General features: G+C 38.0%; 1 protein-coding gene across 7 annotated transcripts in view; it reads right to left on the reverse strand.

Annotated features, from left to right (window-relative positions):
• Positions 1–638: 638 nt before the first annotated feature.
• CACNB2 (calcium voltage-gated channel auxiliary subunit beta 2) overlaps positions 639–24,308 on the reverse strand; it is a 266,412-nt gene continuing 242,742 nt past the window's right edge. For 4 of the 7 annotated variants that reach the window (XM_075047956.1, XM_075047963.1, XM_075047972.1 and 1 more), the window contains 4 exons: positions 12,938–13,089; positions 12,114–12,209; positions 10,663–10,848; positions 4,095–5,928 (listed from right to left, as the gene is read on the reverse strand). In XM_075047956.1, coding sequence (XP_074904057.1) covers positions 5,440–5,928; positions 10,663–10,848; positions 12,114–12,209; positions 12,938–13,089 — 923 coding nt within the window. In that variant the 3' untranslated portion in view covers positions 4,095–5,439. Of the gene's footprint in view, positions 2,357–4,094; positions 5,932–9,195; positions 9,240–10,662; positions 10,849–12,113; positions 12,210–12,937; positions 13,090–24,308 lie in introns of those variants that run through there. The other 3 variants (XM_075047983.1, XM_075047975.1, XM_075047992.1) reach the window with 3 other exon arrangements.

Below are 24,308 nucleotides of genomic sequence, written 5' to 3' on the forward strand. Positions count from 1 at the left end.
GTGCAGGAATACTTTCTCATTGTCATAATTTTAATGTATGGAGTATATATATTTTTAATACATAATAGGATTACTTTCCTGATGATAAGAATGCTTTACACACTGAATCATTATGCTTCAGTGTTTGGTGCTGAAGCACAATTGAATATATATATATATTTTATATACATTATATGAGATACTTATATATTAAATTAAAAAAAGTTATTGTCATTGTAATGAAAGATTAACCCTACAAAATAGATAGATTAGGCATGCAATCAGATCTTGGCTTTAAGAAAGTCTGAAAAGTAAGTTTTCTCTATTTGCAGAAATAGTCATTAGTAATAGTGCCAAATCTAAATATTTATCTTGGTCAATATAAAGATATTAAAATAGGCAGCCTAGTATAGTATGAAACTATTATACAGCTTTTTCCTGTTTCAGTGTCATGGAGTCCACCAATTTTTAGATCATAGGATTTCATATGCTTCTTAAGGAAAAGGGAATATTTTAGTAAGAAATAGGCTGGTGACGGTGATCAACAAGAAATTACTTTGGAGTGGGTAATTTAAAATATAAAGAAAGAACCTTCTTTTTATGATTAATTGTTCACGACTAAAAAATTTATGAGCAAATCCAATTAGGTACTGCTAGAACCCATTGCAGAGTAGGTAAGCATGATAGATAAAAGTGGTAAGAATAAAGTAAGAAAAGAGAACACATTTGAATTAGAAGAACCAGCTTAATTTCTATTATATCTGATATAAATCTTTTTGGGGGATGCGTAGGAACACATCTCTAGGGTGGTAAGTTATAAAAAGAAACTGTCTATAAAACTATCGTAAGCTCATATGTAACAGTTTGTTATATAAAAGTGGAGAAATAAGTTATAGACAAATTGCCAAGCAATAAATTCAATTGAGTAACATTTGATTATAAACATTCACAATAAAAATGGCAACCACATATTTTACAGATGATAGAAGAACTAAAATTTTGGTGAAAGATCTGCAATAAAGTAATAAATATAAGTAAATGTACACCAGAAATGTTATATTACACTCTGAAAAATAATTTCTCTGTTCTTCCTCTAGACTATGTAATAAAGTTTTTTGCAATGTGCTTTATTTTCATGGATGGAATAGAATTAAAGTCAAAAGCATTTGGGAAATAGCTTTCGGCCAGACGTGTTAAAGCAATTAGAGGTCAAATGTAGCCACAAACCAAAATAAATCTTGAAGAGGCTTTAGTGACTAACACAGGAGGTGGTTTACACTAACCTTTTTACTTTGGACAGACACTGATTAAAAACAATCAGACCACTCACTTCATTCCAGCTAAGGGAATGATAATGGACCACCTTAAAACCTCTGCAGGTGTCACAGAACATGACTATGACTTTACAAACCAACAGAGCTTAAAAATGATAAATACAAACAAATTCATAAAAGACAGGAAGTATTAAGGGGCAGGGTATTTGACCTGGGCAGGAACTGCATGTATAGGATACGTAACCAGATATGCAGCGAGAAGTGAAAACAGGTCTCTACTTTTTTACTCAAGGTTTGATGACTGGGATTTCATTTCCTTATCCTCCATTTATAATAAGGGCTATAGGTCAAGTGTTTACAAATTTCTGTGAAAACAGTAAAAAAACGGTACTGCACTCAAACTCATTGTGGCTTTAAAATCTGTCTTCCTTCATTAAGGCCAAATCCTTAGGAGAAACTATTTATTTAATTTTACACCTTGAGAAGCAAAAATTGTGGAACTCTTCTCAAATTCTGAACTCCTGATGCCAGACACAGAATATGAATTCATGAGTATTCTAGAAGAATTTTCTAATTTCTAGGCAATAATTTATGGTTTGATTTAAAAATAGTTTCTTTCAGCTCTTAACTCCTACTGATGCTGCCTTTGTGCACAAACCTGTTTGTTTATTCATCCCCACTGTCCTGTCACTTAACAGGTCTGGAGACTGTTACTCTCACCTCCTGCCAGTCCCTCCTCGAGAATTCCTTCTTCCATGATGTCTGTGTGACACTAAACAACTGATAAAGGATAAACTCGGGCTGCTGAACAGCACTGATGTGTATTCATTTGAAAAGACATACAAAAATAAGGTTAACATCTAACATATATATACATAAATGTTAAAAATGCATCCCATTCCTTCCATATACTGAAATTCTTTAGAAAAATATAGAGCGAGAGTATCACTTAACTATTTTATCTTCCTCCTTTTCCTTCTTACTGGTTTTATTATCTTTTTAGCTCATTTGAATAGAATTTTTACAGGTTGTTTTGTACCACACATACATAAGAAGACTCTGGAGCTCACTGGGACCTCTACCATTCCTCAGATTCAAAGCTCCTGAAACCAGATACAAAAATATGAACTCATTAGTATCCTAATGCAAACAATAATATTAAACTTTCTATTGGCAAAACTTTGCAAAGACATTTCATCACAATAACCTTTGATATGTCCTCCAGTTGGAGTATTTTTAAAGCTTCTTACTGAAATAATTCTGTTAAAGTGCTTTTCAAAGTCATGCTCAGCAGGCAGGTGGTATTGTGCAATATGTGTAGTACAAGCTCACAAATGATTTGTCACTCTTAAAACAATAACTGAAGGAAATTATCTTAGCAAGGCTAATAAAAACCTACTGAGTGAGTCTGCCTAAGAAATGCGTGTGTTAGTATGTTGTCTGTACATAATTAGCAGCACTATACAAAACACGATTCTCTCAGTAGTTGGGTTGGGCCATGTCTTTTTTTTGTGATATTTATATTCCATAAATCAATATACAGGCCATTCTTAAATACTAGGTCTTGGACTATGCTCTTTATTTTCTCATTTATTTGTCTATACATGGCTACCTACTCCATGGTTTTCATACACTACTCAGTGCTTTGAAATTCTGCCAAACATTACTTAAAAAAATACCTTAAGAAAGGTGGAAAATAAACACTCTCTGGAGCAAAAATGAAAGAAAAAAAAGAAGAAGAACAACAAAATAATCAAGGTATTGAAGTGGAATCCATAGATCACTTCTTGGAGGACACAGCTGTCATGTAACAGTTGTAGGGAGCAACAGTATTTCCTGAAGTTGGTAAAGTAGCTAAAGCCAGGCTATATAGAGCAAGACAATATAACTTCTATTCCCATTTACATGTGATCTGATACCATTCAAACAACAGAGTCCTTCAATGTCATTTTCCACTGATAACCTGAAAATCCTCTCGTATCAAAAGCCACTGCTATATACTCTTATATATTCATTTAGTAATACAGCAGATCTACTTACCTATGCTTCCTTTGTCTACAAAGTCATTTAATGATGTTTAGGAAAATGCTGAGAATTTTATTTCTAGAAAAATATCCTTTTCCTTGTGTTCCCCACAGTTCATGCTTTGAGCCAAATACTACCCTTGAATAAGCACAACAGTCAGCAGCACTGGGAGGAATAGCCAGATACCTGACAGCAGAATTTCACACTCTCACTTTGTTGTAAAAAAAATGCATTTAAAGCATCAGGGAGAGGGGTGGGAGAGGGAGGACAGAGTATGTTTAAGGGAGTTAAACTGAATTGCTTAGATGCTGGAATAGAAGATTGGAGAAAACATGCACCTGCCATATATCTTATCCATTTCACTAAAATGATATTCAAAATCAGGCAATGCTGATATTCCCAGAATTAAAATAATAAATAAAAAGAACTTCCAGCTAAATTAATTATTATCCCACTACAGTCTTTATATAATGTGCTATTTACAGTGAAATACAAAAAGTATTTCATTCATACAACTAGTACAAAGACTATACGTGATGCAGAACAGCTTTTACACTAGGCAAGGGTATGGAACCTGTAGTCAAAAATAATGGTGAATTTCCCCCCACTTACCAGTGCAACAGGTGTTCAATGCAAAACAAAACTGAGTTCACGCCCTTTGATTTCAATGCATGTTCTCTAGCGAGCTCATAACAGAGTATTTTGTCACAGTCATTTTTCTAAACTCTCACCAGCAGCACAACAGTTTAGGTGAAGGAAAAGCAGTGAGCTGGCTGCAAGGTGGGAATGCAGAGGAATTGGCAAGTGTAGAAAAAGTGGAGAAGCTACAAAAATTTATTTTCCAACAAAATAACTCTCCACAAGCTGTGTAAACTTTTCTTACTAAAACAAATACTCTAAAACACAAAGATTTTACATTTCCAGTGAAGCACTCACAGTAACATTTGCCTGTTTTTACTCTCCTGAAGTCTCAACAAAGAGCCAGCAGATTGATGCTTTCTCAATTACCTGGGTCAGTAAACTCCCTCATATTCCCCGACTGCAATTTGGATTTTTAAATTAATAGACAGAATGAAGAAACAGACTCGTTGGGCTTTTGAGTAACCTTTGTTTTCTTCAGTAGATTCTCACACTTTGCTGCCTAATGTGCATATGCACACATATGCCCATCCACCACCCACCCACTCACATACACACCTCTGTCATGTGTGCTCTATTATTCTGACAATAGTACAAAAATTAAGCTGTGTCCGTTGCAATTCTGTGACCTGTACAGAGCAGAATAATTTATAGTGATAAGTTTGTTATCTTTACCATAAATTTAAAATGCAAAATTGGGTTTGCAAGGACAGCATAAGGTGTAAGAGTTAGACCCTTTATCTCAAGCACTCAATTGTATTTACAATAAGTATAAGCTTTCTGCTACAGAAGAAAAAGTATTTAGATTGAACACTGTTACAGATTTCCTAAATGAGGCTAGTTCCAGTTGCCAGTAATTCAAAAGCAAATCTGCTGACTTGGCATTAGGACTCTAAAACAGTGTGATCAAACTTATATAGTAAGAAGGTGTCTGCAGAAATAACATTTATAAACTGTATATACAGTACACAGTACCAGTACATAGAAAATAGATTTTGACTTTATGATCCCCTGTGTGTAAGGCAAGACTGAATTCTGTCTTCAAATGGAGTCCACCAGAGGTACAAGCAACAGATAGTGGCTCTTAAATGAATATGCAAATCAAGTGCATACAAATTAAAAATCAGAGCAGACAAAAAGTTTTAGATTTTTTTATGTGCTGATTCTGGCTTGCTGAATACACGGGAAGTTATTAAACATCAAATGTACCTTTTCTTAAAAAACACTAACAACACCTTGATGGCAACAGATATTGTTCAAGTGGCAGCTACCAAAAAACAGCTTGAAAAATGGCATAGTACAACATCAGGAACTCTGCAGTTGTACTACGCTAATTCATATAGCACTAACCAAAAAAATAAGTATATGAATATTCTATTTCATGCTATTGCTATGCAAGCAACAGCAATACAAATCAGCATACAGAAGGATACCATATGTTCTGCAATGAAGAACCCAAAGATCTTTTCAAGGGGCATTGTTACAAGACTTCAAAGAAATACAAGACTGCCGGAGGCAAAAGTTACTGACGGATGTAAACATCCCTGTTCCATTCTCCTGCGTCATTACGTTTTTTCGATATCACTTCCCCATCCTTGTCACAATATTGGTCCCTCGATTTATGACGACTACGCTGTTTGTTGCATTCATTGTGGTCCTGCTCGCGGTCCCTCTCTTTTGAGCGATGCCTTGATTCCCTATGTCTGTGATCACTGCTCCCGTGGGACTCGTCTCTATGATTGTGATCCCTGTGAGAATCATAGTGGTCACCATGCTCATGCGAGTAGTCCTCCTTTGGCTCTACATAAGCCGAATCTCTGCTGTCTTGTGTTTCTGAGTCAAAAGTTTCTTGCCTAGAAAGGCCTCTAACACCACTGCGATGGTTGTGGTGTTGGCTCGAGGAAGAGCGATGCTGGGATTTCTTGATGGGTTCAACCCGTGCTTCCTCTTCAATTTGTGAACCGCTGCGTTCAGGGACTGAGTGGTCATTCCTCTGGTCTCCTTGAGATCCCTGCTATCACAACCAGCAGTAAGTTCATGTACATGAAGTACACATTTAAAAACTTTCTCCAATAACAACTTCAACTAGAAAGTATCATGAAACCAATAAAATTTAAGTACACAACAATCCACTTTGAATCTAAACTAGAAAAAAAAAATTAGAATTCAGCTTTTACTGAAAGTTCAGTATTATAATACAAACAATTCCTTTCACTCTCATCAGAATGAATGGTAGCAATCACGTTATTCTGTGACACTTTCTCGTCTCCTGTGATGTTTCTGACTATTCCATTTAGCAGTAATTGCCTACCACACTCCAGACAAAAAGAGAGCATGCAGAAGCAGGATAAACTGCAGAAAGATTACAGATAATATATCATGCCAGGAGAGGGCAGGTATCAGCTGAGAGTTTACAGATGCCTGCTTGGAAACAGTCATTATGGGAAAGTGATTTTAGAGGGCTGAGGAGGTAGATTCCAGCAGAGAACCAAAGTACATAACCTTGGCTCTTTTAGAGTAAGGGGTTTTTTTTAAGGAAAGAAATGCAATTGAATCTGGTGTGAATAAAGTTTGTATTATGATACTAATAGTATCACTGATCTTCTGCTTTTCTCAGCAATAATTCCATTTCTTCATGGTAATGAAAAATTAAACTTTGACCTCATAATTTTAAGAGCTGGAGAATGCAGACCATTGCCAAGAAAAGCAGGAGGAGAGCGATATTATCACCTACAGAATTTCCTAACACACCACTACTATTAAAAGACCGAAATAAAAATTACCAGGTAATAACAAACCTACTCTTCACCAGCATAATGCTTTGAAATCACTGCAAAACGAACAAGTGGCATTATTTAACTTATTTGGGGGTTTCATTACATTAACCTACTTTTATTCCCAAACCACAGCCAAAGACTTTTCAAGCTTAATTGCAAAATTTTAAGAAATAGTTTATGGTGAAATTGAATTATTCTTCTCACATGAGGTGAAGAATGTCAAGACAAAATCATCTATACTGGCACAAAATTAAAGTAAGTTTTAACAGAGTTATACAGGCATTTGTTTGTGAGGCTGTTCTGAATTTACCAAAGTTAGTCTAAAGTTTGCCCTCTTATGTTCAGAGTTGTTTAAACTAAAAATGAGGATTGCCTCCAGGGCAGCTCACGGATGTATCTTCTTTCTGTCTTTCTATTTTGTGGAAAAGAGCTAGGGAAGGAGGAAATTTTGTCCTTCAGCCACAGATCCTGGCAGGTGGGTTTCCTAGCAACCCAAAAAGTAAAATGGCAGGAAATTGGACAGGAACAATTCTGTATTTTATCAGAAACTTATAAAAAACAACATGTTTCAAATCAGTGATCTGATAAATTTGACAAATCTTCATTTTCTAAGACAACATTTTGTTCTGTAAACTTCCCAGTGACGAGCTGGGTTGCTCCATGTGTTCCTAAGTTGAAACAAATGGTATAGATGAGAACAAGGTAACAGAAACAGCGGTCGAATTTCTTTTTTGTTCTTGTTTTTATGATTCTGAAGATGATTCTGATTTGCCAGAAAATGAATGTAGTAAATGTAAACATGAATAGACATGTTCAAGGTGAAGAGGAATGACTTAACGGAGGTCAATTATGAATGAAATCAAGTGAAAAGCTAAAGAGTCTAAAGCAATGCCTGCTTTGGACATGTAAACACTTTTTTTATTAGTTCACAACCATGACTGTTTTTAAGGCACATAAACTGAGTACAGATATGAAACCCTTTAATTCTCATATGGTCAAATGCCAAGTATATATGCACCTACATATATAATTGTGACTAATAAGATCTGTCATTGCTGTGGTTTGAGAACAAATGCAAAATTTGAACCCGCTTTGAACAGAATGCTACTTTTACAAACTCAGATGCATCTTCTCTGCTATGATGAGTACGCGTGGAGGAGCACAAAGAATAAATTTAGAACATATACCTGCAATTTCAGAATAGCATTAGGGCTATTGGGATTTATGGGCAAATTGATTGACAGTAACTTTCTCTAAATATTACAGGGACACTGAACAGGTAACGTCTGAATCTGGATTAGGGTCTGCCTTTGTGGTTCACCACCAAACTAAGGCTCTGATTTGGATTAGATTCCGCACTGCAGAAATTTTATGGCCCAATCTCATAAGGTTTTTTGCCTAAAATGGAGAAGGTTTGAGATAAGCCCATTTCATTATTTGGGTTGTAATTTCAAAGAAGTAGGGGTTCTTGGAAAAAAGTTTAAACAGAGTTGAAAGAGGATAGAGAAGTCTGTGTCCACCGGGTCCATTTGGCTCGTTCCCTATTTTCACCCAGTGGTCCCTAATCGCCTGCACCATATGTCTGTGAGGTTGCTCCTGTCTTCTTTTTGGAATTAGCCAACTATTTCCCTACAAGAGGAAACCTGCAAACAGTTGTCAGGACAGTTTGCTCCAAAGCTCTCCATCAGATAGACAGGAGGTATATAGTCTTCATTGACTTCACTTCAAACAGTCCCAGGAGGCCTCACACCTTCAAGCAACTCGTGCCACGCAATGCACACAGTCAGCATCATGCTATAAAAATACCACTCTGGCAGCCGGCAACACAAATCTCTCATTACAATGTACACCCGGGACTAGAAAAACCACAAAAACCAATTATGTCTCATGGCAAAGGGGTGCTGCATTGGACCCAGGGGAGAATGACTCAAATGCCTGGCAGTGCAGATGTGGCCCCTCCAGGCCAAATGGCTGGTGGCATGGTTTTTCTCTGCAGAGCAGTCTGCAAAAATGGCACAGACATAGACTTTAAATTCTCCAAATAGAGGGTCTTAACGCTATTGAGAGAATGGGTTCAGCCACCACGATTAGAAAATAAACCCACTCTGTTCCAAGACTGTAACAGGCTCAGGTTTAAGATGTCAGCTGAAAATGTATCATAGGAAAATGAAACAAAAGGAATGTAAAAGTTCTACGTTTCATAAGGGACCCCTGCTAGATTAGTAGACCTACAAACAAGCTGTGAAACTGCAAATACATTCTCATTTTTAGTCCTTAAAATAAAAATCCATTAGTTTGTAAGGAGATAGCACAACATTCAGAAAAGTGTTATTAAAACTCTGTATACTTCCTCCAGAGAATGTGGTTAATAAAATGAGTAAGTGAACTACAAATCCACACCCAAAAGGCACAAAAAAACCTTGAGCAAAATAACAAACACATCTACAAAGCAAAGAAAGTTTATCTAGCAAGTTTGCACACAACAATACTGAATTTCATACTCAGAAATTCTTCCAGCTCACAATTTTTTCAGGGTTTTTCAGCTCTGAGGACAGAAAAAAAGGCAGAAATGAGCTATAGCTTACAGTCTCTTTTCCTGCAACTGCTTTTAAAAGCAAGAGAAGGAGATACCCTGCAAGGTGGCTGAAGCCATTTTTCTTGTTAAACAACAAACCTGCCAAGTCTGTGGTCTTCTAACAGGAAATAAATTCTTTGACAAAAAAAATTGTTTTGCAAGACCATAAAAACAGAAAGCAAATCTTTGTCATTTCATTTTGGGTGCAGATTTATTTTTTTTTTTCTGGTTTTCTAAAAGGAGACATTTTTCTTAGCTAAAGTTATGAATTTTAACTGACATAGGTATGTAACATATGGGCACATATGGAACTTAGGTGGAAATTTAGACGTAGTAAGCCATTATTTGAGCTGGGACAGATGTATTTTAACCCCCATGGTGATCTTCTTGGCCTCAAGGCGTCACGCACTATTTATAATGAAGTAGCATCTTTAAAAACTTCATTTCATGCCATGCAACATATATACAAAGGAAAGGATCTCCTTATGCTGAAAACCTTAATACAATTATACAAAGCAGAAGTTGAAAGAGAAAAGAGAGAAGAAAATATGCCCAAAGTCACCAGGTAGGTCAGTGCAGAGGTGGGAATAATGCCTGTTTTTCCCAGCTCGCTAGACAGTACTCTAGCTTTCAGAACATTCTGCCTCTCAAGGTCTTTCTGCACAATGTGCAGCGGGACTCGGGTTTTATGTAAGAGTTTGGCTTGAAGCAAGTATGTACATTTCACAGCAATGGCCAATGAATAAAAGAACAAAGGAAACACTGGAAGGGCCACTTTGACCTTGAGACTTCACTAATACAGTCACTCGTTTTCAACTTCTACAACTCTGCAGCCTGTGGGAAAACAGGAACAGATTCCCTGCAACATTTGTGGATCTGGTCTGTACATAACCCAATTTGTCATGCAGGGCCTCTGGGGCTGGGATTTGCCTATTAACCATAGTGTGCCCATCACTCAGAGAGTTACCAGAGGCTGTAACGTGCATATTAGCCCAGTTTTATTCCTCTGATTGGATTACATATGGCCAACTATAAAAATGCTTGTGGCTGGTATGCATATTACTGGCACAGTGGTGTCCTGGGCACAATGAAATCTTAAGTATTTCACTTCACATCACCATATGTTTTCAGTCAGGCTGGCTTAGTCCTTAGAATGAAAACCAGCCCCCTAGTCAATATGCAAACACATGCTACTGTGAATATGATAGCAATAACAATAATGTGCCTGTATTTGCCTTTTATACTGAAAATAGGTGAATGTATACTGAAAAAGCTCTTACTCTATCAACAACAGTAAGACATATTCAGCATATTCTAGTATCAGACTACCACTGTGCTTTGGAAGAGGAAGAAGTTGATAGAAAAAAGAGAAGAGATGGCATAAAAACTGTACCTGTAAATTAATATTTGGACCTGGGCTAATAGGAAGAGTGGCTGTTGCAAGTGTGCGAGTGAGAAGCTGGTTAGGAGGATTGCTGCTAGGTGGATGTGTGGCCTTCCAGTAGGCTTCCAGATAGTCAGCAAGGTGCTCACAAGCATCTTCAAGCTGGTTCTCATCAAGAATTACATCGAACATTTCCTGATAAAGGAAAGGTTTTAGTGAGAATAAACACCAGCTAAAGGGAGATCAGCTAGAGACATGGATGACCACACTTTCCTTTCATCAAAAATGAACCACATTTCTAATACTTGTGTTAAGATATTCACCCTTTTTTTTTAAATGCAATTGATACAAAAGACAGCAATCATAACTAGAACTAATATTACACTTGCTAAAACAAGCCCTCATGACTTGCGCTTAGTAATGCACAGTCAATGAAGATAGGAAGAGGCAGCTTGAACAAATCTTAAAACTCAAATATCCAGAAAGAAAGGTTAAATATTGAAGTTTGTAGCTATTGGAACAAAATGGAATTGCAAGAAATGGGATTCCATATCTAGAATGTCTAAAGACTCCCCCTATCTAGAAAAACTAAGAGAAAACTGACAAACTAAGATCAGTAACTAGTAACAGTAACAAACACAAGTAATACAGATAATCCAGTTTCCAAGTGTCATACAAATACTAGGTAAGAGATTAGTCACACGGTCTAATTTTAGGCATCTAAAGTTAGGAGGTGAGTTTCCTCTATTCCTTCCCTGGTCAGGGAGACAGAAGTCCTCCTGCAGGCAGCTTAGAGAGCCTAAGCAGGTCTCTAGCATTCTTCATTGACTTCTTGGGGACCTGAGGAGGCTAGTCTCCGAGATGCTTGAACTTAAATGATGAAAACATCCCCCTCACTCAGCTCTGTAGCTAAAGCAAATTCCCGTATCTGCAACTGAACTGAACCTTCATCTTCTGGTCTCTTACCCATACTCTTGACAGTTGGGTATGCAGGTAATACTGCTCGCCATGTTTAAAACACAGCTGCGGTCTCATCATCCCCACAGCTCTTTGCCAAAACTGTGACCAAGAACGTCAGCAGTGATGGGCTGTGGTGACATATGCCCAAAGGGAGCTACCAAACCACTGGCCTTACCCTAAACTGCCAGAGATAAAGCACTGTCACTAAGAGGGTTCATTTTTAGACCAATAACCCCAAAAGAATTATCGAGTAAAACAAATGCTCAGCTTGTTCGACTGGTGAATGTATTCAGCACACATCCTAATAACTGCTTGTGACTAGGACTGTTTTTCCTTGCACCTTTGTGCAGAGCCCAGAGACCTCAGGAGGTCTTCTGCAAAAAAGCAATAGTGAAATATGGCCAGAAGAGGGCAAACATTCCCAGAAATTACGTAATCAACCTCGTTCTTGAAAAGAAAGGCACCTTCCAAAGACGAGACATAAATTAACAGTAACTCACGGGAGGACACTGTGCCAGTTTATCAGCTGCCACCATCTGTACATTAAGGTGTTTGGCCTGAGATTTCCCTCGAGATTTTATTAACCTCTGTAAAACCTGTGAAAAATAAGACATTAATAAAAGTGAGCAGGTTCGGACTTAAATGTACATATATAACCACTTGAAATGTTTACATTTCTAACTGTCCACTTGAGCAGATCAAATTCTTCATTTGCTGGCTTCAGGCGCATTTCCCATGCTGTTTACATCCTGAACAAGCTAATTTTCATTTACCTCCCAACATCTCCTTTCCTGTTACAAGCACTTAAATGATCCCCTCCTATTTTCCTCTGCTGCTTCTGGTTTTGTTTGTTTCTAAGTTGAAATTCTTTAATTGCTCTCCTGAGTTCTCTTCCCATAATTCATTCTTCTCTTTCAAATGCCTCTTCACAAGGCCTGTGTAGGTTTTTTCACAGAATGAAAGAATACATTTCCAGGAGATGTTAAAGTTTACTCATAAGTCTGATATTCATTATGTGAAAATCTTTCTTTCATTTCTGTATTATTTTGATTTAACAATCTATTAGCATTACTTACGTGATTGATACTAACGTGCAATCCCAATTAAAAAAAACATTGGACCTACGGCACCTTTTCCAAAATGGGTTTTGGTAACACCAGAGCTAAGATACTTTTTTGATTAATAATATTTCACCATCCAAAGAGAAGCAGTAACAATATACAGCTCTGAACTGTAATGAGATTATCTGCATTTAATACCAAAAAAAGGGGAAAAAACCCAAAAGAAAAGACTGAAACAGCATGAATATCAATAAAATATTTACCTTAGGAGAAGAAATCTTTACGTATACTATAATGGGAGCCAGAGAGGTTTTGCTTAGTTGAGCTGGGTGGTTAATGGTATCAGCATCAAGCACTACCAACTGCAGTGTCCTTGCTAATTCAAAAATCCGTTCAATTTCACTTTGAACTTCAGCTGCAGATAAGTAGAAAATTAAAGTTATGAAAATATTAAAAGGCGATTAGTTTTAAGAAATGTAAAAATGTGGTAGACTGATGTGTTGCTCCTCCTCCGGCTGGCTGGAGTTGTTAGCCATGCATGTCCTTGGCACACTAGGGAAACGAATATGACATTAATCAGTAATAAGAGCATTTTGCCCCCCTGCCCCGCCTTGCAAGCAGCACTGCCTGCCGCTCACCTCCATGGCTTCCTGCAATCCCAGCTTGGAAAGATACTTTCTTACGAAAAAACTCGGTCCATGGATGTAAGAAAAAAAAAGAGGTAAGAATGCTTGCTGCATCACATGGTAATCTTACTGTGCTGTTGATTTCCTACATGCAAATAATTTCAGCTTAGACTTTAATCTTACTTAGTAATCAATTTGCTCAAACTGGAGTGTCCGAGATAGGCATTAAGACGTACTGAGGTGTCTATATTAGCAGAAGCTCCTTTTTTCTGTTTACTTCAACTTATCAAAGCTCAGGAAAACAGAATTTCCTTCATCTACTGGCCTCAGTATGGTACCACATTAAAAATTTGATTACTATGTGTAAAACACTTTAACTCTCCCCCCCCCCCGCCCCTTTCAATAATCCAAATTATACTATGGTATCCTCTTCACAACCCCAGGAGTTTTGGAAATGTGATTTCCCGGAAAAAGTCATCTTGTCTTCCGGTAACTCATGCTCCCAGCTCCTCAGCACCCTGGCTGACCGACATTAGTTTCCAGGGCAAACCTCTCCAAGACAGATGGACTGTGTCCACTTTCACAAGTGACATAGATGTCTTCATTCCCAAATGAAACAACATTAAATCTTATAATAGCAAATTCATCCTTGAAATGGAATCACATTTTCCTGCTCAAATCTTGCTATAGGCTGGCTTCACAGAGAAATTACAGAAGTTGGGTGATTTGTGGAAGTCTATAAAGAAAGTTACAGAGCCAGAGAAGATTGTAATTCAGATAGGTTTCCCTTTAAAGGTTGCACGCACTCCATGAACCAAAACCACATTTGATACCTAGCCCATTCAAAGTAAATATTAGAAGATAACCAACAGAAACTTAAATGTCAACAAGAGGCATCATAACTTATTTATTAGAGAGTTTCTTGAAATTACACTATCAGCATTTTATCTATTACACTGGCACAAACATTACTTTTGCTTGAAAACACGGCCTATCTGATCTGGCTAGAGAGAGTTTTCTATAGAGAATGGTCTCTTTCAAGAGGTGTGAAGAGATTGATTTTTGTTATCTTAGAATAGCAACTGAATAAATTAGGTACCATGATAAGGTTGCAAAATTTCCAAGAGAGAGCAAAGCATCCCTGCTAGTCTCCATTTAGCTCAAAGTCTTTTGGTTCCAGATCAATAGGTGACTACTACAATCATTTTATAAAGTAACATCTTAAATGGCCATCAGAAAATCTCTATATGATGATCTCTATTGGAGGAGTTGACATTGTTTTGGATCTATTAGAGATCACCTCCATCTGTCTGTAGTTACCTCCAATTTTGGCTGAGTACATGCCAGGCAGTCTTTCACAGCAGAGAACATTGTGAGATGTGCATGGTGTGCTGGTATGCAAAGCATCGGTGTGTGCTTTCCTGCTTGTCAATAAAAGCATTGTGGTCCAGCTGCTGTCTGAATTATGACCACATTTTTGAAGACAGAATTTCTGATGGTTCTTGGCACATTCATAATTACATTTTCTGCAACTTCCTGCACAGAGGTATTGTTCGAATGACTGAATACCATTGTCTCAGTGATTTAGTAGAAGATATCCCTAATTTAAGTCCAAATGACAACTAGAATAAACATATCAGAGATAATTTGACATACTGTTCTGATGAAAGAGTTTGGATTGCTTTCCTGCAATTTCAAACCAGGCTCAACACTTCAGTCAGTATAACAATATCAGTTAATGTATCATTTTAAAACCATTTCAGATTTCTAAAACCCTTTGTTCAAGACAATTTATAACCAGCAAAATCTGTCTTTTTGCCCGTGTACCATAATTTTGTCTGGGGAAGCAGTATTTGCTACACTGCTGGAAGCACATTTCTGCCAGTATAGAATACATCTCTGTGAACTAGATTTCCTGCCATACTCTTTGAAACAACCCTTTGCCAGGGCAGAGTATGCCTCAGGGTATCTTCTATTGTGAAACATGCCCAGGGCAATAATTGCAGGTAAATATGGTCCTATGAACCAATAGTTTCCACCTGAGTCTGAAGATGGAGAGATATCTTTTCCATCAATTAAAAAGTATTTCAGTATTTATTTTTCTTAACTTGGGTATAGGAGAAAAGTTCAAGGAATTACACAGCATGGTTGATGAACTAGTATGTTGTGCCTCTACCTCTCCAGTCAAAAGTGGATGGAAAAAATGCCACAGAGATTGCCAAAGAGGTCCTGATCTCCTGTCCCTTAGAGTACTTCTTCGGCTTCTGGAAAAGCCTGCATTTTGCTTGAAATCTTCCTTGTATTCTAACTTTTTACTACACATAAGAGTATTGCAATTACTTAATAATAGTAGCTTCTCTTATTAGATGACAAAGGTTTTATCTACTGCTGCAGTTTTGGTTTTCATCTTTATTTAGCAACATCTCTGAAAAACCAAATTCTATACCTGTAAAGACTCTTTCCCAACAAGACACTCAGCACAAATTTTCTACCAAACTCTTGACCAAAGTAAGCAAAGAACCCTAAATGTCATGTGGAGATAGTAACACAAATGTCACTGGTAGTTAGAAAAGGGAGCCAAGAACAATGACAGTGTGGTATCCTGAAAGCAGCACAGTAATAGCTTAACAATCTTCCCACCTCTATTCATATAATCTATTTATAATAATGTGCCTTCTGATGTACTGGAGGGGTGTAACAGTGGGGCTGTAACAATTAACTCCAATAAATTGTATTTGCCAATCATAATGAGAGGCATAAACATAATTAGATCTACTGTGACAATCATCATGAAATGCTGGCAGTCCAGCTACAACGCTCAAAACCAGAAACAAGCTACCAAATTTTAGTGTCCTTTACAATCTATTTGATATGGCATCCCTGGTAATCAGAAAGGGAACTTATTTTAAATGACAAGGGGCACTCGACTATTTATTCCATACAGTGGGGGGTCAACTCTAAGAAACAAGAAGAACACATCTCCCAGACAACTTTAAATATTGCACTTTAAACTTACTCCCATATATTAATTCCAAATAGCCTTACTGTACCCTGAAATGAACAGAAATTCAGTGCAATGAGAGCACAAGTAAATGGGTTATATGGGGGCAGAAAAATATTCTTTACACTGGTTGGACCTTACAAGTGAATTTCAAGCAAAAAATGTAACAGTTCACCACAATGATCTCACCTAAAGTAAAGGCAAAGACACAGCAACACTGCATTGTATCTGTGTCAACTCACTAAATAACAAGATGAACTACGGTAGAATTTAGGGTCACTTATACAATGCCATGGTATAAGAACATTCTCTACTCTACACAGTTGGGGAAACACAATCCTTCTTCAAACCTGGACAGAAAGCTTCAATAGCAGCCAGGAATCACTGGGACACCCAGCCTGACAGAGCAGTGGCTACATCAGCACTATGTTTTAGGAAGACCCTGATGAGATGGTGGTTTTGTGATGGATATGCAATGAAAAATGGCCATACTTCTGGCCTGCAAAGGCCAAATTAGAACCACAAAGTATTGCTTATATGCAGCAAACAGGTTTTGATCTTCAGCAGGAACAGTGAAGTTCACAAACTGTCAACTGAGTACAGTATGACTTCAATATCCTATTCAATTTGACCTTGTCTACTTGTCTGTGGTATCGGTGGCACTGTTTTGTTCATAGAAACAGATTTGTAAATTATTACTTGGACTGCAACAGCCACAGAGACTAAGCATTCTATTTTTCTAAACAGAGCTCCTGATATTACAGACATATAGCATGAAAAGAATGTACCTATGCCTATGCATGTCATATAAAAATGATTAGCAACACCTTGCACAAACAGCTTTCAAATAATTTTATCAATTAAGGACAACAGACATCAGTAGCCATGATTTTTCTTATGCTAATTCTTTTAAACAAGCACGCTTACTTAAAAATAATTAATCACTAAATTCCATGAACATAAAGAAATGACTTGTTTAAGGTAGCCTCAGGAATTCCAAAACGAAGGCAAAAGAAACAAAAGTGCTATATATCCTCAGTGCCTTAAAAGCACATTGAAAGTATCACACCAAAAAACCTGCTGAGAAATGGATAAAGGTCATAAATGAAATCCAAGAAAATGAAAAAAGAAAAACAAGAAGGAAGCGATGACTGTTGAGTTGTGCCCACATGCCCCTCGATTAAGAAGTAAATCATGAGCTGGACTGACAGAATTCAAATTTTAGATTTTAATTCGGGAGCATGTGTTTGTCTACACATGCTTATATTGCCGGCAAAATCACCAAAGTGTCTACATTAGGTATTGTACTAACCAGAATGCAGGTACTTGGCCACAGCAGGCTATCCCAAACTACGTTAGATGCCTGTGCTCACTGTAGAGTATACAAAGCGAAGAGACCAAGATGCCACTGAGGGTGATCCAGAAAGCTACATGGTGTGTGAGCAGTCTGGAGCAAGCTGGTAAGAAACCCCACAGGTAGGTAAATGCTTGGCCTCTTTCTTGTCATCTTCCCCTTTTCTCCCCTCAAGCACCGAGGTTGCTCGGGGTAGGCAGGGAGCTAACAGCGGGGGCTGGCTGCACAAGGGACAGCTGGCTCCGTCCCTTCCCCAGCCAGGAGGTTCAGCCCTGTGGTCTCCAGGCAGGATTAGGTGTCCCACCCCACACCGGTGGCAATGCTGGGGAGCAGAAGCCTCTGTGCCTCCCCTCCAGTGTACCCAGCTAAGAAGGAAAAAGTCTTGGAGGGGAACAGAAGCAAGTAAGAGGGAATAAATGCTCTAGCTTAGTCCTCAGGGAATGTGCCAGAATCTACCTGGATTACAGGTGTTTTAATCAGATTTCTAACATAAATATAGTTTAGTGAATATACTTCGGTTTCCCTGGTCTCAACCAAAATCCCTTAGCCACTAGCTTGTTACATAAAAAGGGGAGGGTGGGAGTGGGAGGATGACAATATTTTCCAGGGAAAGCGGCTGCATGTGTTACTCATGCCTGACAGATGGGGCTCCTGCGAGGGAGAAGGCAGAAAGGAGAGGAGCATGGCTGCTGCTCTGCCTGGCGATCCTGTCTGGGCTCTGCTGAAGGGGGGCTGTGGAGTGAGGTGCTGCAGGAAAACAGGGTTTTCCTCTTCCTGCCTGCTGAGGCTCAGTTTAGACAGAATTCAGATGGCCTTGAATGCACACACGTGTCCAAGTGGTATTTACAGATACAATGTGATGTTTGGAAACCTCAGCATAACCAAGATCTATTTATAATGGACTAATACGTCCTGAAATGCAATACTGTAATGATGTGAAAATATAAAACAGGTAGCGTCATTTAAAAATACTAACTAGCACATGAAAAAGTCTACTTCCTCCCCTATTTCTCTTGGCTAGTAAAACAATAGCATTCATGGAATGATGCTTCTGATGCCAGGTTTAAACTGGAAGTAAATTTTAATGGCTTATGAATAGAAAAGCTTGAAATCATCAGATTGCAGCAGAAACACGAGTGGATGAGCACTGCAGAGGGGAGAGCTGCACTGAGACGACTGCACCAGGTAGAACCACAGTTGCTCCAGAAGGTGCGATGCAGCAGCACAGCGCTGCTCCCATCATTAAGCTCCCCTACAGACTGCTAGCGAGCAATTGGGATAGTAAGACTGGGCAAAGAACCAGTCTAACATTTATCTTGCCCAGGGGACCAAGCAAGTGTCTCCGCATAGTTCAGAATGGATATCATCACATCAGGCTGGCACTAACTTGGATATTTCTGCACCATGTCTCATTACTCAGTGAAGTGCTATAGGCTTTTACAGCTCTAGTCCATACATAGACACTAAGCAAGTGTTTCCTAGGTCTGTTGTTTTATTCAGAACAAACATAAATAAAAACGCTCAGCCTTTCTCACAGATAGGATGTGGAACCACTCCACTGCTGGCTATTCAACCTCTCCTGCTGACGGTGTACCACTCGCAAAACATTTGCGTATTCACTGAGTGGGAGAGATACTGACTCTGTAGCCTGATGCTTAGAGTGGGAGGCAAAACACGTGGATTCCAGTTCTTTCTCCAGGGAAAGTTTAATTATTATGCAAAGTGCGTAAGACTCAGCAGGACCAACTGACAACCATTATAAAGGTGATCATAGCCCTGTCATGGTGATGGAAATTATGAGCTCATGCCTCTGTTAGCAGAGAACAGATATGAACCCAGACTTCTCTGCATTCTGGTTAAATGACCCAAACTCTTACTCTTGGATAAAATGAGGACACAGACACCAACTTTTTATCAGTTCCATGAGCCTAGGACAAAGAAAAAATACTGGATCAATTAAACCTACAGGTGTGAATAGTTTTAAGGGAAGCAAACTGTATTCTTAAGCAAACAGCTAACTTGCTAAAAATATTTCATTCACCTATCCTCGTGTCTTAGTTATTATACAGATATCTGTAACCTTAAATATTATTCTAACACATTGCTATATTGCTTTGTCTCTAGAACATTTTGTTTCAATATAGTTATCAATCATACATATTTCAGTGCAGTGCCATGAGAAAATATAGTGACATGTTGCTGAGAGCTATCTCTAATTTACAGAAATAAAGAATTATTTTTTTCCTCCCCCATATATCCTTTGGAAACACTCAGGAAATTTCATTAAAATACTTTGCCAATACTGTACCAAAAATTATTTGTAAGTTAGAATATTGCAAAGTTAGTATCAAACTTCTAACACAGAACTTCCTGGAGAATTCATTAGAGAGACTCTGGCCTTAGATATTAACAAAATCAAGGCTGGCCAGCAGGATAAAAGAGCATTTAGAGACATGTGAGGCTGATAAATTATAACAGGTTCAGGATCTTCATGCTACTTGTTCCCCGTCTGTGTGCAAAAGGAAGTGTAGCCACGTCCTCATGATAACCCAAAAGCTCTTGGCTGCTACATTACAGCATTCTGGTTCAAGGTAGCTTCAAGTTTAGCAGATTACTTTACCATATCTAAGCATTTAACGTGTGCAAGTGAGAGTTCTGGACATTTGTCCCAGCTATCTTGAAGATAAAACTATAAAGGGACAATCAAGATTTTCCATAACACATCGAACACCTTTTTTCTTCTTTTTGAACTACATTAGATCCTTGAGACTTTGTAATGGAAATACACTCTTGGTTCAATCCCAATTTTGCACTCCTGTTCCATGGCCCCTGTAAGTAGGGAAGGATTTTTATGAGGCTTAGCTAGAACTCCTTCAAGTTTATTTTTAATTTATAGTTGGGGAAGCATTTACTTGAAACTTATCATATAAAACGAAAGTCATTAAATTAGCAAACATGGAGAATACATAACAACATCATATGTATATAATGTGTATATATATAATACATTGTTACTGTAGTTTCAAGCATTCAACTGGCTTTTCACACAGATATCAAGAAAATAAAAACACAAGTCTGAAATTTGCACTACTATTAATCCATTACTATTTCTTCAAGCATTTATGTTTCATTTTCAGAAGACAAAACTCTGGGATATCAACCTGATGATGTGAATGGGAGCTCTATACACTTTCTAGAGACAACTTTCCAAAGGTAGGCACTCAACTGCACATGCAAATTGGGTGCATGTAATGCCTGACAGGTTACTGCATGTGCACACAGAAAACAAATAAACAGATTCCCAGCCATTTGACTGCAATCAATTTACCATATACACAATGACATATTTTACATTAACATTCACATGTCTGTGTTAGAATATGCAGATTAGGTGCCCACACCTTAGAAATTTACAGTGGAAGACCTATCTTCCGCATTTACTTGTCAATCTCAACTTTATTTTTAGAATTACTTGAAAATAAATAAGGAAAACCAGCAAGATTTTCTAAAAGAAATACTTAGCAACACAGTACAGGATTGGCTTTTGTCTATCAGTGAACCAGTTACGAGAAACACACGGTCGTTCTGTGAGGTACAATAAAGCACTGAACACAAAACAGCGGGAAAACTAATTTGCAAGCTTGTATACATACCCAAAACATCTGGAAAGGGAGAGCATTAATGAAGCAAAGAATGGAAAAAGCCAAGACAATCAGGTTCTTGTACAAAGCATACAGCATGAGGTAAGGTTATAACAAGCGTAACATACACAGAAACAACAAGAAAAAGGTTTGGGTCCTTTTGATGAAGAAATGCAGCAAAAGCACAAAGCTGGTTCAGCAGTTTCTGCAAATGGCACGTGTACATACAGAAATTTAACTAAGCCAATTGGGACTGATTTTCAGGTGAATGAGATTTAACCATGTACTGTACCTTGTTGGAGACAAAAGTCTTTTCAAAATTACAGATTTCTTCTAGGCTTTTAAGGAAATGAATCAATTGCCCTTTCCTTAAATTTAGTTCCAGCATTCCACACATTAAACATATAACAGTATTGACAAGCAAACATTTCTCATTATGTACAAAACAAGCTTTCATATAGGAGAGGAGTAAGACTGTACTAAAATTCTTGGATACATTAATTTTGCACTAGAATATTCAGTGGTAGCATTGGTTTCCAATGAGTCAAATCCCAAGCCTATTTTTAACTGATGCCTTTGCAGAAGCAAACTTTCAGTCAATAGGCACGTGTAGCATTAAGCCCATTGAGACTTCCCTATAATCCCGCAAATCCAGTTCCTCATGACAATTCCTACTCCTGATTATCACATTGTTTGTCTATGCCTCCTTGACATTAATTCTGGGTTATCTATTAAATCAGTTCCAAATAATGGCACTCACTCCACTGTACTGTGCTATACACAATAACGAACAATAATCACAATTCTGCAAGCCTATATTGGGCGATAAGGTAAGAGTTGTTCTCAAAAAGAGGTTCGTTTATTTCCCAGAAAAAAGTATTTGTTATTGATATATCAAGTATATTACCTTTGTAGTATATTAACTCATTGATAGAACACTTATTAAAATAATAACTTACATAAAATCCAACAATATATTTTCAAAATAGCCTTCTCTGCTGCAGTTACAACTGCCACTCACAAGCATGAGCATAACTGAGGCATAAATCAGTAGCTTGACGGTCTAGCTGCATGAGGTACCACTACACAAAGGTGGGTGAGTAAAGGAATAGCTTTCCACTGAACCTGGAAGGGGGAAGGGATTTGGGTTAACATAAAGCATTTCTGGGAAGCTATATTTGCTATAATAAAAAGCTGTTTTTAAATGATAATGAATGTAGAAATAAACACATGGGTCTCAGTCCACGCACCCCTGACTGTTCAAGGAGGAGAGAGGCAGACAGCAACTCATCTCCCCCATGTCCCACAGCCGTGCAGCCAGGAGACCGGTTCAGAGCAAAACAAAACAAAACAGAACAAAAACCCAAAACCAAGCCAAACCAAACCAATCCCTGTTTTTCATTAACAAAATCAAATTTTATTGCAATAAATACCATTCTGAAATACCTGGACCAGTACTAAGTCATTGTAGATAGTCTGGACAAAAAAAAGAAAGCACAAATTTGGCGTTTGCTGAAATTCTGTCTTTTTTTTTTTTGCAGTGATTTGGAGAAAAGGACCTATTATTCTTATTTTATACAAGGGAAAATGTAGGTAGAGAAAGCATTCACTTCCCAGAATCCCTCAGCAGACCTACAGCAGATACTAGAAAAGAACTAATGTAACCTGAGTCCCAACTCAATGATTTATTTATGACTGAAACTTGTATTAGAAGAGAATATTATTTAGCTGCAAAGCTAATAATAATAAAGTAGGAAATGCCAAGAGAGCTCTCAAATCAAACCTTTTGTGGTCTGTATTATAAGACAGCATACTCAGGAACATATAATAAAGTTGTTTCTGTAGGGCTGTTGTCTCAATCAGTATGCAACTCCATACTTTGCCAACTGATAAGCAGCTCTGTGTGTCCTACATTCCAAATATGTGTTTTAATTACTATGGTATGAGTTCCTTGGGTGGTAGAAGATGGGTGATGAAGGAGCTTCCTCTTTATGATCAGAAATTCAATCTTGGATGCACAAAATCCTTCCTGTTAAAACTGCTTGATTTACTGCCACAAAAAGTTTTGGTCAAATCACTATTTCCTGTCCTGCTCCCCCAAAATTTAAATTGAAAATGCCCTATTGTGCTTTCAGAGAAGATCACTGGCCTTCCTGAAGTTTCTTGCCTCATACACTGTACAAGTTTCATAGCAAGCAAAACAGCAATTCACTGAGCAATTCCAATTCCCCACATTAGTTTGTACATTTTTCAAAAAAACTAAGGCAGAGGACTGGTGGAAAATAAGTCTGCGAACACATAACAAAAGACTGAATCACAGCATATATAACCTAAAGATACTAAGAAGTTGCACAGTTAACCTTCTTACTGTGACTTCCTAACCTTTATTTTGCACAACTTGAGTTTGTAAACCAAATAATATCCTTTTAATAGCATTTTTTTGTTGACTTGTAGCAAATTCATCACACAAACTGAAAAATAAAAATTCCACTACATGGTGTGAGATTGCCACTCACCTCTGGTACTTGAGCCAACTAAGTACTCACAGCAGTGGTACGTTGTCATCTTCTCTGTGAACCGCTGCTAGAAGAGGCCACCTACCAGCAGGCTACAATGATATTTTCTGATTCTGAGTCTGTATCTACCTTGAGGTACATCGCAGGCAAGCAAGGGAACAGGCTCTAACACTCCTCGTACTTTCTATCTTTTGCTTTGCACAAGGGTTTTGCCATTGCCTTATAAAAGCAGCTCCCTTTTCTGACGCCAGGTTCTTTTATTGTTTCTCAGTTTTCCTCCTAACCCACTGCTACAACATCGTTTCCCTCCCTGACTTCCTTCCTGGCTGGTTTTTGTCCTCCCATGGTTTACCCCATGTCTGGAGCACAGACCCTGGAGGTCCTTCGCCAGTGGGTTCAACTATCCCAGCTCCTACTCCGTAACTCCAACCTTTTCCATAACGGATTTTCACCACTTGCCTTTCTCCCTTAGCCCAGCCACCAGCTCCTCCAGTTG

Source organism: Buteo buteo, chromosome 2 (assembly GCF_964188355.1).
Source record: "Buteo buteo chromosome 2, bButBut1.hap1.1, whole genome shotgun sequence".
In the NCBI taxonomy this organism is placed as follows: Eukaryota; Metazoa; Chordata; class Aves; order Accipitriformes; family Accipitridae; genus Buteo; species Buteo buteo.